At 35.8% G+C, this 20,105-nt stretch overlaps 1 protein-coding gene across 4 annotated transcripts in view; it reads right to left on the bottom strand.

Annotated features, from left to right (window-relative positions):
- FSTL5 (follistatin like 5) overlaps window positions 1-20,105 on the bottom strand; it is an 851,448-nt gene that overhangs the window by 409,935 nt on the left and 421,408 nt on the right. For all 4 annotated transcript variants that reach the window (XM_043487302.1, XM_043487320.1, XM_043487311.1 and 1 more), the window contains exon 5: window positions 16,198-16,394. In XM_043487302.1, the coding sequence (XP_043343237.1) occupies window positions 16,198-16,394 (197 nt within the window). The remainder of the gene's footprint in view (window positions 1-16,197; window positions 16,395-20,105) is intronic.

The following is a 20,105-nucleotide window of genomic DNA, read 5'->3' as shown; positions in this document are numbered from 1 at the left end:
GCTTTCCATATAAATAGGTACGGTTGATAGTGAGTGGTAAAGCCCTTGGCTTTAGCACAGTCCAGCTGGAGGGATTAACGAAACTACTTAATGGCTGGAGCTCTCTCTCCTATAAGCCTAATGGGAAAACAAATACTGCTTTCCTGTTTAGAAAGCAACCGAGCTCTCAGCCACTCTCCATCTGTTGTTTATTAGATGATGAGGAAAGGCTTCTCCCGGGTGGCAGAGGGGCAGTGTTTTTGGTCTTACCTCACTATGCTCTTTCTAAAGACCCGTGGGGCCAGCACCACAGTAATTTTTAGGATGCAGTGACTACAGAATCTGGCCAGATATTTTAATACTATTTTTTCTGGCTTTAATTCACATACTTCTTTGTGAAATGATGGAACAGAAAGTTGGGAGAGAAGCTTTCATCATTGTCTCATATTAATTTCTGTTCTAATATTTTATTCAAGGTAAATTGTGCATAAACCAAGAGAACAGATGTCTATCTTTTTCCTTAATAGTAGCTTTGGCATAAAACTAGCTTGCTTTTGATTTGATCTTGATTTGATCATGATGATATAACTCAAGCTGGATATGCTGTTTTAAGGAATGTGCTTTAGAAAAGTGCATGGTTCTGGCTAGTGAGCTATATATATGTACAATTCTGCTCAATGATATTTGGCCATGCTATGATATAGGGGTTACGTGATTCATCCCCTCATTCATCCATTGTTTAATATACATTTTCCTCATTTATTCCATTTCTGTTCAATGAAATAGTCTACTTAAGACACGCTTCCTTGTAAGCATGTTTCTCCTTTGTTTCTTGATGGGAGCTTTGGCATGGTCTGAGGTGTTTCAATGTGGGAATTATTATCTTGTGACCTTTTAACCATCATGGGAAAATTGCTTTAGATATTCTGAGTTCTGATAGCTTTAAAGAGCTGTGTGGTTGACTATTGAGAAGAAAATATAAAACAAGATAGAAGCAGTAATACATTAAGCACTCTGGCACTGGGAATCCAAACTTGTAGGACACTTATTTCATTTATTGTCTGGCTCTGGTTCTAAAACTTTTCCAGTCTAACCTCTTCAAAATGCATGTGTTACGTCTGACATAGAGACTACTGGCAAAGCCGGATTCACTGAACATACTGTCATTTAAAAATACATTTTCATTAGGATAAGTACATTATTTCTTTATACATAATGAAGTTAAGTGCAAGTCACTCAGTCATGTCTGACTATTTGTGACCCCATTGACTGTAGCCTTCCAGGCTCCTTTGTCCATGGAATTCTCCAGGCAAGAACGCTGAAGTGGGTAGCTGTTCCCTTCTCCAGAGGATCTTCCCACCCAGAGATTGAACCCAGGTCTCCTGCATTACAGGTGAATTCTTTACCATCTGAGTCACCAGGGAAGCTCTTATATATAATGCTATTACACAATTAATAGGGTATTGTGTAGTGTAAATGTAACTTTTATACTCACTGAAAGTGAAAGTCGCTCAGACGTGACTGACTCTTTGCGACCCCATGGACTGTATAGTCCATGGAATTCTCCAGGCCAGAATACTGGAGTGGGTAGTCTTTCCCTTCTCCAGGGGATCTTCCCAACCCAGGGATCGAACCCAGGTCTTCCACATTGCAGGTGGATTCTTTACTAGCTGAGCCACAAGGGAAGCCCAAGAATACTGGAGTGGGTAACCTATACCTTCTCCAGGGCATCTTCCTGACCCAGGAATCAAACCGGGGTCTCCTGCATTGCAGGCAGATTTTTACCAACTGAGCTATATACTCACTAGGAAATAAAAAATTATGTAGCTTGCATTATTATAATATTCACTTGACTATAGTGGTCTGGAAGTGAAAATCGCTCAGTTGCATCCAACTCTTTGCATTCGCATGGCCTCTAGAGTCCATGGAATTCTCCAGGCCAGAATACTGGAGTGGGAAGCCTCTCCTTTCTCTAGGGGATTTTCCCAACCCAGGGATGAAACCCAGGTCTCCCTCATTGCAGGCGGATTCTTTAACAGTTGAGCCACAAGTAAGCCCTCAGTGTCCTGGAACCAAACCACAATGACTCTGAGAAATGCTTATAAAATATACAGTATCTCAGATGATCAACAAGAACTGGAAAGAGAAGTAGAAAATGCCAGAGGCAGATGTAGAGGGTTGTCGCCTGCTGTGAGATATATGGGTGTTAGATTTCTGGGGATAAGGCATGACTTGGAAATCCAAAGTTATTATATTAACTTTCATGCAAGAGGTACAGTGCATGTCATTTTGATGGTCTCGAATCATGGTGATGAGACTATTTGTGTAGGAGGTAGGAAGACAGAGGAGTGAAATCTTCCAGTTTTGTTTCTTTTCTTTACTCTCCTTAGTGGAATAGGAGTGAAGGAAGAAACAGAACAGATTCCCTCTTGGGCCGGACTGTGGACTTTGAGCTCTACGCCCAGTATCTATGGAAACGACATACCAACTGGGAGACCAGGCCCCTGGAAGGAAGAGCCCCAGCACCTAAAAGAATACCTTAATTATCTGTGTAGCTGAATAGAATCATACACTCTATTACACTTATTGGAGAATGACCACAAGCCTATTGATAATTGTCCACTGTTAACTACCTAGGCTTAAGGCATATGAATCAAGGGTTAACTTTGAGTGTGTCTTTCTTTTTCCTTTGTTCAGACTAGTTTCAGGGAATTTGGGGTGTGGGTTTGGGCATGTATGCTTAGGGTATTTAAGGTTTTCACAAAAACTGGTCAGGGTCCTTGGCTAAGAGGAGACTCTGCCTTGGGCCCGCCGGTGTAATAAACAGCACTCCACTATCTGCATTGTCCTTCTGAGTGAGTCTGTTTCTCAGAACACATGGCCACAACAGGAGAAATGATGAACTTAAGAGAAATATACTCTTCACATCGCCAACTACAAATTCACACTTGCCATCTGCCTCTACAAGGATTAAAACTTGAGCCTCTGCAGCTGCTGCTGACCTTTAACACCCCTTTAAAGGAATTCAGAGTGGAGATCAGGAATGAGGCACTCTGTGCTCTGGGCAAAACTGGCAGAACAGGTCTTCAGTTAGAGATTATTCAGGGGAAGATTTTATTAGCCCAATTCTTGAATCTCCTCCAAACTAGAAAAACACTAAAATCCTTCATGGTGATATCCCCACTTCATGACTAGCAGTAATCTTCATGAGACTAGTAGAAACCTTCTGAAAAACAACATGTGCTTGATTGCATGTCCTCCACCTTCACCAAAATCACATGTAATGTCCCTCCCCCTATTTTTTTGGACTAGTTTCTGAGAGCTATGCTGTCTCCCAGTCTATAGTCTTCATTTAACATCTCTCAGGTTGTGCATATTTTTTTACACTTGACAATACATTCAAGTAATGTGAGCTCTCCTTCATCCTTTGCAAACTATTTTTCTCAAACTAATCACGAACGTGTCAGAATCACAAGGTCTTAGTACTGACTTAGAGCTCAGTGATCCTCTATTTTAAAGAAAACCCATCACATTTATGAAGTTGAGTAGAGGCAGATATATTCACTCCTTTACTTGACAAATGTGTAAATTACATTAAAGCCCAAGGCTCAGAAAATAAACATACTCCTGTGGTAACAATATGCATCTCCATGCATTGCCTTTAAGTTTCTCCCACAATAATATATAGGTTGGATCTTTTATTACTTAGCTCGCCAGACAGCTTCTTGTACACTTTCTTTCTTTCCCTCTTCTTCTTCCCCTTCCTTCATTCCTATTTCTTTCCTTTCTTTGCAACCACCAAATGCCAAAAATAGAGCTAAGGACTGGAGATAATTAGTAAGGAAGAAAAACACACTCTGCCCTTATGGAGTTAATATTCTAGAAAGGATGAGTGAGGACAAGTTATTATAAAATTCTGGGAAAAAGATAATTATAGATTGCCAAATAATGTTTAAAAAAATAACATAAAAGGACAGAGGATAAATAATTAACATTATACATTATAGTTGCTTAATCATACATAACTGATGCTACCCTGTGATAAATGTATTTAAAGAAAAGAATCACATGGTTATAATAACATCTTCTAAGTTACCTTTTAGGTTTTATAGCATGTCTAGCTAGTTAAAAGACATCTAAAAATCATTAGGGTCAATATTAATTTTTAAAGGCTAGTGAAATACAATATTAAATCATTGCTGGGATGAAAACTATTTTATTTTCAAGGCATACTGTATGGCTCACTGGGATTCTTTAAAGATGAGTACCAGCATTTTTAATGTACCTTGATATTCTAAAGACACTACAAATAATATGTTTAAAAACGAAATTTTGGTACATACATATAATGGAATATTACTCAGTTGTAAATAAAAGCAAATAATAGCACTTGCAGAAACATGGATAAATATAGAGATTTTCATACTGAGAGATGTAAGTTAGAGAAAAACAAATGTTATATGATATCACTTATATATGAAATCTTAAAACAAACAAAAGGTACAAACAAATTTATCTATAAAACAGAAATAACAACCACTTGTAAAAGAATGAAACTAAAACACTTTCTAACACCATACACAAAAATAAACTCAAAATGGATTAAAGATCTAAATGTAAGACCAGAAACTATAAAACTCCTAGAGGAGAACACAGGCAAAACACTCTCCAACATAAACCACAGCAGGATCCTCTATGACCCACCTCCCAGAATATTGGAAATAAAAGCAAAAATAAACAAATGGGACCTAATGAAACTTAAAAGCTTTTGCACAACAAAGGAAACTATAAGCAAAGTGAAAAGACAGCCTTCAGAATGGGAGAAAATAATAGCAAATGAAGCAACAGACAAAGGATTAATCTCAAAAATATACAAGCAACTCCTGCAGCTCAATTCCAGAAAAATAAATGACCCAATCAAAAAATGGGCCAAAGATCTAAACAGACATTTCTCCAAAGAAGACATACAGATGGCTAACAAACACATGAAAAGATGCTCAACATCACTCATTATCAGAGAAATGCAAATCAAAACCTCAATGAGGTACCATTACACGCCAGTCAGGATGGCTGCTATCCAAAAGTCTACAAGCAATAAATGCTGGAGAGGGTGTTGAGAAAAGGGAACCCTCTTACACTGTTGGTGGGAATGCAAACTAGTACAGCTGCTATGGAGAACAGTGTGGAGATTTCTTAAAAAACTGGAAATAGAACTGCCATATGACCTAGCAATACCACTCCTGGGCATACACACCGAGGAAACCAGATCTGAAAGAGACACGTGCACCCCAGTGTTCATCGCAGCACTGTTTATAACAGCCAGGACATGGAAGCAACCTAGATGCCCATCAGCAGACAAATGGATAAGGAAGCTGTGGTACATATACACCATGGAATATTACTCAGCCATTAAAAAGAATACATTTGAATCAGTTCTGAGATGGATGAAACTGGAGCCCATTATACAGAGTGAAGTAAGCCAGAAAGATAAAGACCAATACAGTATACTAAAGCATATATATGGAATTTAAAAAGATGTTAATGTTAACCCTACATGCAGGACAGAAAAAGAGACACAGATGTATAGAACAGACTTTTGGACTCTGTGGGAGAAGATGGGGTAGGATGATCTGAGAGAATAGCATTGAAACATGTATGTTATCAAGTGTGAAACAGATCACCAGCCCAGGTTGGATTCATGAGACAAGTGCTCGGGGCTGGTGCACTGGGAAGACCCAGAGGGATGGGATGGGGAGGGAGGTGGGAGGAGGGTTCAGAATGGGGAACACATGTAAATCCATGGCTGATTCATGTCAATGTATGGCAAAAATCACTAGAATATTGTAATTAGCCTCCAACTAATAAAAATAAATGGAAAAAAAAACTGAAAAAAAATATCAGAAATAGAGTTACAGATGTAGAAAGCAAACTTGCAACTTTACCAGGGATGGGGGGGAAAGAGGGACACATTGGAAGATTTAGTTTAACATATACTCATTACTAGAGCTTCCCTGCTAGCTCAGTCTGTAATGAAATTGCCTGCAATTGCAAGAGACCTGGGTTCAATCCCTGGCTCAGGAAGATCCTTGGAAAAGGAAATGACAATCCACTCCAGTATTCTTGCCTGGAAAATCCCAAGGACAGAAGAACCCGGTGGGCTACAGTCCATGGTATCACAAGAGTCAGACATAACTTAGCGACTAAACCACCACCACCACCATACACATTATTAGGGCATCCTAGGTGGCACTAGTGGTAAAGAACCTACCTGGCCAATAAGAAAGACGTGGGTTTGATCCCTTGGTTGGGAAGATCCCCTAGAGGAGGGCATGGCAACCCACTCCAATATTCTTGCTTGGAGAACCCCATGGAGAGAGGAGCCTGGCAGGCTGCAGTTCATGGGGTTGCACAGAGTTGGACATGACTGAAATGACTTAGCACATATGCATACACATTACTATCTATAAAATAAATAACTAATAAGGGCCTACTGTATAGCTCAGGGAACTCTACCCAATGCTCTGTAAAAACCTAAATGGGGAAAAGTTATAGATATAAATATATAACTGAATCACTTTGCTTTATGGCAGGAACTAACACAGCATTGTAAATCAACTATACACCAATAAAAATTCAAACAAACAAGCAAAATAGCATGTTTTAAATTACTAATAATTCTCATTATGGGTAAGGAGATATTGCTATGGACATTCATAAAAGTCAAAACATGCTATAAAAAAAAACATGCTATTATAAATATTAAACATGGTGTTAAGTTTTGGTTTTTGTTTTTTATTATTTTTTTTCTTTTTTTCTTTTTTTATTAGTTGGAGGCTAATTACTTCAAAGCACTTTAGCTTTCAAGTTATTGTAGGAACAGCCTTAAAGAAAAACAAAATAGTATTTGAAACTAGTTACTATGGTTTCCAGACACAGCTGAAAGTATTGCTTTTTTCATTGTAGCAATGAGCTGCACCAAAACCAAAAATTATAGGTCTTACCTTTCTCTGTTAAATGCTAACCATTGTTGTTATTATTGTTATAAAATCCTTAGCTCTTGAAAGGTAATTCCCAGTTCTACTAGGATCTACCTACTGACATTGCCAATACTGTTCTGAGTCCCAGTTTCTGATGCCTTATTTTGTATACCTGACAGACTTGTGGGGTTTTTGAATAGGATTAATTACCATGGCATTCCCAGAGAGTCCCCACTTATCCCCTTCTCTATCCACACAAGTGCTTGTTTGTTTGCATTTAGTTTGTTCCCACTAAAATAGCATTTTATCTATGAGGCAAAACAATTTCTACCAATCTCATTGTAAATAAATATGTTGACTAGCCAGCAGAACCTTTTAAAAAACCTTTAAATTTGTAATAGGCTTAACAACTCTCAAAATAAAGATTAACGACCCATTCCCTAAGTAACAGTTCTAATAAGTTTTAAAGAAAATGAATATGTACAAAGTCTGTAAAGACATCAGCATCATGCCCATCCTGTTAGCTAAAAATATCTAGTGTTATTTATTCTGTTTTTATTTAATTTTGTAAATGTATTCACACATGGTAGTCATTGAGCAAATGGCTTTTTAAGTCAAATGTACATATAACATAATAATCTAAATCCTGAGAACAAGTAGTTCTTATTATTTTAATAAACAGTTGGCATGCATGCACATTAGGGGAATATTTCATTCTAATAGGTATTCCTAATGTGAATCAGCTTATTAAGATGACAGAATCTAAATGAAGAAAAAAGCTAAATCAATACACTCAATACAGCTGCTTATTTAAACTCAGAATCACAAGGGAATAATTTGGCTTACTTAAATTTCATGGGTGGTTATTTTATGAAATGAGGAGAAGGCTGGGGGACATACTTTCCAAGCTGTTAGCACCATTTGCCTTTAAGAGCACTATGTTGGCTGTTCTTCAATTAAACCTGGAGAATTTTAGGCTGAGGAGGCTCTAATGCCTTGGTGCAAAGATAATCCAGCCAAAACATAAGCCTATAAATGCCTCAAGGTTATGAAATCAAAACCTATCACAAACAACTATGCTTTAATCTGTAGCCAATCAGGACCTCCCTTACTTTGTTTCCATCTTCTCTTTGCAAAAGCTTTCCTAGTTCCCCTCCACAGAGGGCTTCTAGCTACTTCTGGCTTGGTGCTGCCAGATTTGAGTGGATTTTTGCTCAAACAAGCTCTTAATATTTTAAGGTTAAGTATTAAAAATTAAGCTTCAGTTTCTCTTTTAACATTGCTAACAAATTCAAGGGTGCCATTCTATTGAGTGAAGTCTGCCTATATATCTTCTCATCTTATCCTGAGGAGCAAATAGTTGGGACTATGATGCAAGAAGTAGTTGTTCTTTCTCTAAGGGACACTTTATTCACCCTGCTTTACCTCTGTGACCCTGTGAAATCCATCTTCTCATATTGCTCATTTTCCAATCTGCAGCAATCTCCTTTCCTTTCCAACTCAAAGGCATCATAGTACCCTCTGGAAATCCTGTTCTGATCAGAAAATTTTCTTTGCCTTATGTTTCTTATGAAAACATTTTCTTCACCACATTGACTTTAAGAAAATCTGACTACTCCTTAAAACCATTTGTCCAATACATATTGGACATACATAATTGAAAGTTAATTTTTCTCTTATATCTGTTATACCTCAATGGAAGAAAGATCGTCAATAGCTAAATGATTCTCTACTGGCACATCTGGATTATTTTTTCCCAAATAAGTTTTCTTTCATTAAACAGAGAATATAGATAGGTAGGTAGATAGATAGATAGGTAGATAGATAGAAGGTGGATGGAGGGATGATAGAAACTATTCCTTTGAATGTCAGGTCATTCAGCTAGGTAATTCTTTCCTCCTCTGTCCCCATTTTACACCAATGTATTTACCTCTTGATTCACAATGTTTCTGTCTACCTAAACTCTTTATCAATGTCCATAGCAACTTAAAAAGGCATATGAATAAACCACCAGGAAGATTTCTATGATTCTTTTCATAACTACTGGTTATTAATCTTCTATCTTCTGAAGACCTTTTCTTACATGTCAGCCTTCCAAGAGGAATGTGATCATATCTTAGGTTACTTCATCCTGGAATCTTTAATTCAAGCCTTACAGGTCTGTTTTAGAAATAACAAATGTCCTTAAACCCATAAATGCATTACTATGTTGTCAAGTGCCTGATCACACTTGTCACATACACAATACCAGGGAAACCTTCTCTTTATGTTTCAAATAAAGATACTTTATATTTGTTAAAACTTTTGCAATGAGTTATTATCCTATGACACCTGCAAATTTAGAGCATATTTCTACAAATTTTTACTGAAGCAAACATTAATTAACATCAGATTTCAGAAAGCACTGAATTCTTACTGTTGGAAAAGACAATTTAAGAGAAGGAAGAGATACAAATGATAGAGATGAACCTCAGACAGTTGTCTAGATTTACACAGTGGAACTGAGAACAACAAACAAGTGAGGTTTCACACCTGATCAGCCTGATCTACCGGAAGAGCCAGACCATTTGATTTTGCTTTAGTATACAGAACTAAAGTGAAAGAGGAAAGTGAAGAAGTTGGCTTAAAACTCAATATTCAGAAAATTAAGATCATGGCATCTGATTTCATCACTTCACGGCAAATAAATGGGGAAACAATGGAAACAGTGACAGACTTTTTTTTTATTGCAGGGGGGGCTCCAAAATCACTGTAGATGGTGACTGCAGCCATGAAATTAAAAGACACTTGCTCCTTGGAAGAAAAATTATGACCAACCTGGACAGCTTAATAAAAAGCAGAGCCACTACTTTGCCAAAAAAGTCCATCTAGTCAAAGCTATGGTTTTTCCAGTAGTCATGTATGGATGTGAAAGTTGAAATATAAAGAAAGCTCAGCACCGAAGAATTGATATTTTTGAACTGTGGTGTTGGAGAAGACTTTGAGAGTCCTTTGGACTGCAAGGAGATCCAACCAGTCCATCCTAAAGGAAATCAGTCCTGAATATTCATTGGAAGGATTGATGCTGAAGGTGAAATTCAAATACTTTGGCTACCTGATGCAAAGAACTGACTCACTGGAAAAGACCCTGATGCTGGGAATGATTGAAGGCGGGAGGAGGAGGGGACAATGGAGGATGAGATGGTTGGATAGCATCAAGGACTGGATGGACATGAGTTTGAGTAAGCTCCAGGAGTTGGTGATGGACAGGGAAGCCTGGTGTGCTGCAGTCCATGGGGTCACAAGAGTCGTACATGACTGAGTGACTGAACTGAACTGAACATAAAACTGGCTACTGGTCAAGACCATTCAGTTCTACAACCTCATTCTGAATAGGATCCAGGCAATTTAGCACAGATTCAAGAAAGATATTAGGGCCACTCAGAGCAAAATAAACTAAAAGCACCCATTTGTTTTTAGTCGCTAAATCGTGTCCAACTCTTGTGACCTCAAGGATTATAGCCACTAGAATCCTTGTCCATGAAATTTCCCAGGCAAGAATACTGGAGTGGATTGCCACTACATTATCCAAGGGATCTTCCCAACCTTGAATCGAACCCATGTCCCCTCCATTGGCAGGCAGATTCTTTACCACTGAGCCGCTAGAGAATCCCCAAATGCTCATTTACCTGTTGTTAATAAATGGAGGCAATACATATTAAAACAAAAGTTCTCAAAAAAACACTTAAAATGTGATTGACATATTGCCTTTGTCATACAATGATTAAGACACATATATGGGAGAGAAGACAGTGATACTCTGTTCTATTTCTCTAAAAAAGCAAATTTGATCAAAACCCCAATCTCCCCTATCATCCAATCCCACATACTTTGGGGAGACAAAAGTCCTCGTCATGGGGTGTAAATAGATCTGACACACACTTGAGGAAAGAGAGTGATATGAGATTTCCCCTCTCTCTGAGGGGTATAAACAAACACAGCAGAAGACTGAGCACGGGGATTTCATGTAGCTAGGCTCAGGGACTGAAATGTATTTCCCCAGAGGAAAGAATGTGCTAGATATTGGTTTTTGATGTTGGCATTGTTATTTTCTATAACTTGCCATTAGTTTTTTTGCTTTTTTGTTTTTTTTTTTTCCTTAAAGAGGCAGATAGATGTTGGCAACTACTGATTGTGATGTCTTTGGCTATACAGATTTAGGGTGAGAATCTAAATAAAACAGACCATATTTTTTGGCATGATAAGACATTTGAAGCCCCAGGGAAACTTAAAAAATTGAAACCGAGAAACAGACTTGGGTCCTGCATCTGTGGTGTAGGGAATGCAAGCCATGCTCTGGACAGAGCACAAGGAAAGGAAAAGTGTACAAAGTGATCCTTCTAAACTGAATTTCAATCTGTGATTTTTGTAATATGTGGTATAATCTCATCTTCTACCACCCTTATACATCTTCAATCATTCAACCAACACACATTGCTTTTTGCAAATGGATTGTGTATGTGTGTGAGTGTGTGTGTTTAGCTCAAAGAGAAGTGCAAAGGAGCTGACAGACATCTGGATTGTAGTAATGTAATAGTATTAATAGTATTATTATAATTGCTACTACTATGATCATTAGTTACTATACTAACTGAGGATCTACATATTTTTAAAATATTTAAATTGCACAATATAGTCAGGTAAAGCATATTATTTATTTAATAACATATCTAGGGATGCCTTACTGAAAATGTTGCTGTCAATTATTTCTTATAACTTGCTATTATGGGCAAGAAAAAATTGCACAAAAATAGATATTTTGTAGTTTGACAAGTAGAGATATTTTGCTATAACATATACCAGCATCTTGAAATATATATTTGATATTTATTTTAAGTTTAGTTCAATTTAACATTATATCTGTAAAGATGAGACAATATATACTCTGGGGAAAATGCTCAGTATCACAGTGGTTGCAGAATAATGACATGTACTTGTCTCTAGGTTAACACACAGGATTTAACAGCATTCATGCTAGCTACATGAGACAAGTATGTGAGTACCTCAAATGAGATGAACAGAATAAAATATATAAAATAAGATAAAATAAATTATGAGATACAATAAGATGAAATTTCTTTAAAAAATACTGCAATTCATTTTTTCCTAATTTCTTGAAATAACCAAATTATTTTTATTCCCTTTCAAAAAACATTTTTGATTGTAAAAGTTGGCATTAAAATGTTTGTATATTTAATAATGTGGATATAGATTTTTGGGTTACAATGGCTGATTTGTTCTCACCTATCAGGAAATTGTAAACATTTAAAATGCACAGAATGACCTGGATGGAAATATTGATCAGTTGTTCATCCACTAACTCAAGCATGTGTGCCCTCTTTATTTCCATTATCATCCACCATATCCACAGGAAAGTTGGATTTGAAATATAATTATAACTAATAATTTCATCATGTTGTTTCTATTGCATGAGTTATGATTCTTAGAAGGCTACATTTCCAAAATAATATTAATATCACATTCAATTTACATATTGTGTATTATTATCTTTCCCAATATGTAGACAAGGCAATTGGGACACAGAGAGCTTGAGTCACTTGCCAAAGACTGCATGGTGTCAAGCAGAGGAGATGAAATTTGATCCCCATATCTATAATTAAAGTTCTTAGTCACTACACTATGATCATAAAAATGATAATTTTTTAAAGAAATCCTAGGACTTCATCAGTACAGGACATGCACTCTTTTGCTACTTAAAATATCCTCCTATGATCTTTTAAGTGAATATCCCATCATAACATTTACTGACTTCCGTTATTACCTGTTTTAACTCTTCCAGACCATAAATTGTTAAGGACAAATCTATCTGTGTTCTCACATCAATTTTTATCAACTTCTTAAAACATGATTCTTTTGAAAGTATAAAGTTTCAATTTTGATAAATTTAAATTTATAGTTGGATATTTTCAATATACAAAAACCAGACTCAGATACTAAGTATGTGGTAACAGGTATTCATGTTAAGCTAGAGTGGTGAAGAGTTGGATCAAATGAGATCTAGGTTTATACCTTGTCATCTGACACTAGCAAGTACTTTCTTATTATTACAAGTTCCTGTGATTTTATGGGTCTCACCCCCTTCAGCTATTGTTTTTTATTATCTTCTCTCAAATGAAATTAGTTTCTAATCTCCTGCAAGATAAGCTTTGTGGTGGTGGAAGTCACTCAGTCAAGCCTGACTCTTTGAGAACCCATGGGACAGTAGCCTGCCAGCTGCCTCTGTCCATGGGATTTCCCAGTCAACAATATTGGACTCGGTTGCCATTTTCTTCTCCAGGGGATCTTCCTGGCCCAGGGATTGAACCTGAGCCTCCTGCATTGTAAGCAGATTCTTTACCATCTGAGCTACCAGGGAAACCCAAGAGAAGCTTTAGAATATATATATTCATTATTTGGAGTAAGAACAGAACATGTGCAGCAAGCATCAATGCTGCATTTATAAAACCTCAAAGTCAAATCATGTTCTTTAATTTTTACTTGCAGTGTCTTAGAGTTATATGTTACATATCTATTAAACATAGTTTGTAAATTATTAATAGAGCCATTAAGATTCTTTCCCTTTTTACTCCATTTAATTTAAATCTTTTTGAAACTTGATATTAAATGATGATGTTACATGTTTCCAAGTTGATTTTTAAAGTCATATATATCATTGACTTTCACATTATAATATTTGGAATACAAGTTCTTCTAAAGCACCTGTAACCTAAAGAGGCAAGTCAAAAACAGTGTTTGTGCTATAACTAGCTAGAAATGTGTTATATCCTTTCCACAGTGGCTGTTAGTTGATTGCTGATGGATGAGATGATACCATTTCCACTCTATAAAGCTGAAGGAAAGACTGACTTATGTGGGATGTGTGCAGAGGAGTCAGTAAATATTACCTTCCCGGATCCTTCTTTGTGTGTACCTCATGTTTGACCAATGTGTAAGTGGGATTCTAAAGATCATTTCTGCATGACAACTTTCATATGAATTGGGAGGACACTTTTCAGATGTGAATGAAGTCTGAATCAAAATAATAATAATAACAAAAAAAAACTAAACTCTGTACCAGATGACTTTATTATGGATTGGTATGTGCCCTCTCCAAAGATATGTTAAAGCCTTAACCTGAGGACATCAGAATGTAAACTTTTTTTGGGAATAGAGTAATTTCCATGTAATTAGATGATGTTAGATGAAGTCCCGCTGGAGCAGGGAGGACCCTTAATCCAATTTGACTGGTATCCTTTGAAGAAGAGACAAGATGACATGAAGACAGTACACAGAGAATAGCTTTGTGACTCTAGAGGCAGAGACTTGAGTGATGCACTACAAGCCAAGGAATACCTGGTGCTACCTGAAGCCAAAGAAGGGAAGAAAAGACTCCTCCAAGAAGCTTCTCTTCTAAGGGAGCATGGCCTTGTCAACACCTCAATCTCAGATGCTGAGCTTCCAGAACTGAGAGAGAGGTTGTCTGAGCCACAAAATTTGCTGTACTTTGTTACTGCTTCTTTAGGAAGTTAATATAAATGTGGATGTAGTAGAAACTTAACTACAAGTGAGTGCTTTCAATACCATTTTCCAGTGATGATTAGTTTTTCCATTTGGACTCAGATGTGGATCTTATAATAGCTAGATTTGGTCAAAGTATGTGTCATATCCAACCAGTGGGTACAGTAGTGCACACATGTTAATAGAGAGTAAAAATATTATAAAATAAAAAAGTAAGATGCAAAACCAAAAACACTATATTTGACTATGTCAGGCACACAAAGATCAAGGTGACATGCTTTAGTTATAATTCATTTAATTGAATTGCCTAGTCATCTCTGATTATTACCAGAAATTTAAAGTTCTAAAGAATTTCATTTGTGAAAAACAAATTATGAGTTATATACCAAAATAGATATCTGAATTAAAAGTTTATTAACTTTACCCTAAAATTTCAGTTTCATTCCTTGAATTCCAGTACCTAGGACTTATAACTGTTCTATAAATACAAGCTGGATTAAAGAAGACAATGAAAATGATATATATTTTAATTAACTGAAATAGACAAGTCAGTTGGCTCAGAAGGTCACTTTGATAATGATGCCTCTAAGTTACACTATCCCAAAGCTTGAATGCTTGCAAAATAAAACTGATATTCCACATTGTTGATTTTTTTTTAAATAAGCCATTAAACTAACTATGAAATATGATTGGCATATTTGTGGAAATAGACAATTGAATTTTTTAAAAATTATTTTCACTGTTAAGCACAGAAGCAAAATCTACCTAAGATCCACAACAGGAATTATCAGGCAGTCAGTAGCATTCCTCAGAGCTAGTACCAATTTCCTAGTCATCCTGGATAGGCTTCTCTCCCTTTATCCCTAGAAACCTATATGTACATTTACAGAAAATATGTTTTTTTGTTCCTTATTTTACACTTCCACCACTATCAGCAACTAGTTTAGGTTCTTAAATGTGGGTATTTCACTTTCTTTCAGAGTAGTTTATCAGTCTCAGTAACACACACATAAAAATATTTCCATTTTTTCACACATATGACTGCTCACAAAAAAAAAATTTGTGTATTAAAATATTCACTTAAGAAATTTTATGTATGAACCATTTTGTTGACAATTTTCAAAGACATGAAGTTTAACAATATAGACATAATATTAAAACTAGATTTAATATAGTTGATCTTTGATTATTGAAAAAGTACTAAATAGATCAATAATTTAGTACTTTCTTAAATCACTTATTTACATTATGTTATAGATGTATTCAATTGCTTTTCAATAATGTCCTTGAATACTAGATAAGCAAGCTTCCATAAGAAAATCAAGAAAATTACAAAAGCTCCAGAACATGTCTGGGTGATATTTTATAAATTCAATAAGATAGAGAACTGGCAATTCCTTATGGCAATTAAGGAATAGAAACCTGTCAAAAGTAGATGCCTCTTTTAAATTGTGTAACATCATATAAGGATCTTGTATGATGTTACTTGAAATTAACAAATTACATTTGTTACTTGAAATTCATACTGCTGATAAAGTAGTCAAATATTTCTCTTAAAATCTTTTATGCCTACAGTCAAACAATATGAATTAAATATATTTTTATCAATATAGTAAAAACTCACACAAATGTAAATATATTGAATATGTTATACTTAAATAAGCTTGTTAATCATTAATCATACCTGAGTTAGTTCATTAATATCTACAAGTCCATTACTGTCGGCATCAAAATATTTAAACATTTGATCCACCAGCAACTTCTTCCGAAATACGTCATCACCATTAGGGTTTTCATTGTCTTGTGTAATGTATTTTTGATTTTGTAAATCTAAAAGCATACTTTTCATCTTGCTGTATTCAATGGCCTTGCAGTTATCTCCTGTAACAAAAGAACTAAGTTATTTTCAAAGCAATATTATTAAAAGGGAATCATTTATTTTATTAATGCTCAAAGTTGATATCTAGCAGATAACATATTTTGTATATAATATTTATGCTTCTACTTTGCATACTACACAAGGAGAAAAGAATGGACTATTAACATGAGAGGATAAAAATTTTAATTGCTATCAAATCTAAAAGCACAGTATGTACTATGTGTTTTCTCAATGCCAAAGTCATCGGTTCTATAATGGACACAGAAAAAGAGACAACTTAAATTGGTTCCAAGGCTTAAATACATCATCTTAGTTTAACTCCTCATTACACATGATTATAGTGATAATTTCAGAGATTTTGAACATGAGGTTTAGGGAGAGGAAATGACTTACCCAAGGGTAAGCTTAGATTGTGTTGAATTTTGAACTTAAACTCATGTATGTCCAGTTCCAAACTAGTACAGCAAGTTTCTAATTGGAAATGCATCTTTTTTACATTTAGATTTATTTTGAAGAATTTTGTGTGTATTTATTTACAATTTTTTTAAAATCATGCTAAACTCATATTTGCTTTCTTCTGAAAGTCTATTTTTCTGATATTTATCTATCTCTCTTGTAAGAGCACTTGGTGAGTAATATGATCTATGTTTGCATTTTGTATCTTGAAGTTTTAACCTTGCAACTATCATTTCCACAACTAAAGTATGAGCTTATTGAAGTAATAATGCATTACAGAATTCAATATCTTCCAAAAAATAGCCTGAATACTGGGGACTTCACATTCAAAGAAAGTCGTTGTTGGCTTATATTTTCAAAAATAACTACAATTACTCTATCTTGAGCTTCCCAGGTGATATTAGTGGTAAAGAACCTGCCTACCAATGCTGGAGACATAAGAGACACAGGTTTGATCCCTTAGTCGGGAAGATCCCATGGTCGGAAGAGCCTGGCAGGCCATGGTCCATAGGGTCACAAAGAGTTGAACACAACGGAAATGACAGCGCTCATGCACACACTCTACTCTCTTGACCTAATTATTTCACAAGAATTTTTCTTACAGAAATATGCATGCTGATGTCTTCATAAATAACACATTGAAATGAATGTATGTTGATAATAAATGTGATATAAAATATAGACAGAAAATGCTGTATATAATGTAATTTATAAATGAAAAAGCAGGTATTATATTAGCTAAGAACTTTTACAACATATCTTTAAAGGAAAAAACCTAACTTTATAATTGTGGTTCATTTTGACAATTAGGCTGTGGCAGAATCCACAATTTTAAAGATTTCTAAAGATTTAAAAATATATATCTGAGAAGCATAGGGTTAAAAAGCAATATTTGAATTCTCATTCTCTTCCCAAACAAGATGGAAAACAATCTTTCAGAGAGATGAGATCTTGTTTTTCAAAGACATTGAAATGACTTCTGTTGTTCAGCAATTTTAGTGTTTAACAATCCTGTCAATAACTTATTTTCTATAGCAAGATGTAAACTTTGTGCCACAGATTAAGTCAATTTTGCATCATTCTAGTCTCAGTAAAGAATAATAATTAGAATAGTTTTCATAAAAGCACAGAAATCTCTGACAAAAGAGAAAAGTAATCAAGTACAGAGGGACAGGTAGCAATTTTGGTGTCTGTGAAAGCTGCCTAAGAGAAGCCTTCAAATATACGTGCCCGTGTGTGTGTCAGGAAGAGGGAGAAACTGATCAAAGAAGGGAAAAGGAGAATAAACCATTCCAAAGCCCTCCCTGGATTTCTGTATTTGACCGTGGACCTTCCTATCATTTCATTTAACTGATGGGAAGAAGAATGGAGTTTGGGGAATCTCCCCTGGGTCCATTGTTATAGACAGATGAGAACATGGGAAATAGAATTTAAATGCTGAACACGTTTTAGTTAATATCTGAAATTTGGGGTTTTGTTGTTGTTGTTTAGTTGCTATTGAGATGCAATTTGGGGTTGTTACACTCTAATTTTGACCAAATCAAGGAATACAATCATCATGTTCTTCATGAATGCTTTCATTTCCCAAATTGTAAATTCCCCAGTAAGCCCAGGGTTTAAGTTGTTTGCTGACAATCCAAAGCTAACAAAAATAAAAGCATTACAATTAAGGCATTCATATTCCACTAAAATGTACAATGGAAAATGAAAGTGTTAGTCGCTTAGTCATGTCCGACTTGTTGTGACCCCATGGACTGTAGCCCACTGGGCTCCTCTGTCCATGAGATTCTCCAGGCAAAAATACTGGAGTGGGTTGCCATTCTCTTCTGAGAAGATCTTCCTGAACCAGGGGTCAAACCCATGTCTTCAGAACTGAGTTTTAAAATGAACTTATACATGGTTTCAGCAAAATTGTCAAAGGATTATTTGAAAACTGAAAGGCAAATATAACAATAAACTTCAGGCAAAATTACTGCTTAAATTACAGGTAGAGAAAAAAAGAACTTTCAAAGGGAGAGAGAGAGAGAGAAAAAAAAAAAAGGAGTACCTGAGAAATAGCAGGAAAACTATAAGAAAGTACTGAAGAAGAAGAAAAAGGGAAAAGGGCTTTTCAAGAAAGGATGTGATGAAATGCTAAACATTTCAGAGTTTAAAAAAAAAAGGGAATAAAACATGCCCATTAGATTACTTAACTTGGAGATAGCTTGTAACTTTATTTTTTTATTTTTTATTTATTTATTTATTTTTTATTAGTTGGAGGCTAATTACTTCACAACATTTCAGTGGGTTTTGTCATACATTGATATGAATCAGCCATAGATTTACACGTATTCCCCATTTTAATGAATAAGTGAAAAATTTCTATTATAATAGGCTAAAAGGAGTAAAAGCAAAATAATGATTTGAAAATATCAAATGTTTGTTTTCAATCACCCAGTCATGTCCAAGTCTTTACGACCCCATGGACTGCAGCAAGCCAGACCTCCCTGTCCCTCACCATCTGCTAAAGTTTGCCAAGTTCATGTCCATTGCATCAGCGATGCTCTCCAGCCATGTCATCCTCTAACACCCTCTTCTCCTTCTGCCCTGAATCTTTCCCAGCATCAGGGACTTTGGGTATTAAATCTTTACCACTTTTTTTAATGAGTATCAGTGAGAAAAAAAGAAGTAGCATTATTAATGAAACACAAGTTATTTAGAGACAAACATCAATGTATATTAACATACCATGGCCTCATTCAAGAATAACTTCAGGAAGGAAGCCAGCTCGTTGATTTCTTTGTTTTGGTAAGAGTCATTTCTCAATACTTAATCAACCAGTGGGGTTAGGTTGGTATAGTGAAGGAAAAGAAATGCTCTTCTGGAGTTACTTTCTGCTCCCAGAGACCAGTAAGAGATCTCCTCTGCTGTCCCTGTTCTAGACACTGAGGACAAGATGAATGAGGTCCCCAACTGGTGGTGCCTATCCACCATCTTCCTTCCTGTGAACGCAGTGATGCCAGGGCTGTGCTGACTCTGGACTGAGTCATTCTAGGGCCTTTAAAATCCATCTGGCCTTGTGGGGCATAGAAGGAGGTGGAATCTCTTTTTCTCCCCCTCTTTTCTCATTTAAACAATAGATTCATAATTTTACTCCAACTAAATTATTTTGTGAACAAAAGCATCATTGATAACACTACATGCCCCAAACATACATATTAATCCTATATTATCATTATGTGCACAAGTTCTCACATGCTTTGATTTTTTGTAAGTTA

The sequence above is a fragment of the Cervus canadensis genome, chromosome 1, assembly GCF_019320065.1.
Source record: "Cervus canadensis isolate Bull #8, Minnesota chromosome 1, ASM1932006v1, whole genome shotgun sequence".
Taxonomy (NCBI): Eukaryota; Metazoa; Chordata; class Mammalia; order Artiodactyla; family Cervidae; genus Cervus; species Cervus canadensis.
This window is presented reverse-complemented; position numbering and strand designations above follow the sequence as displayed.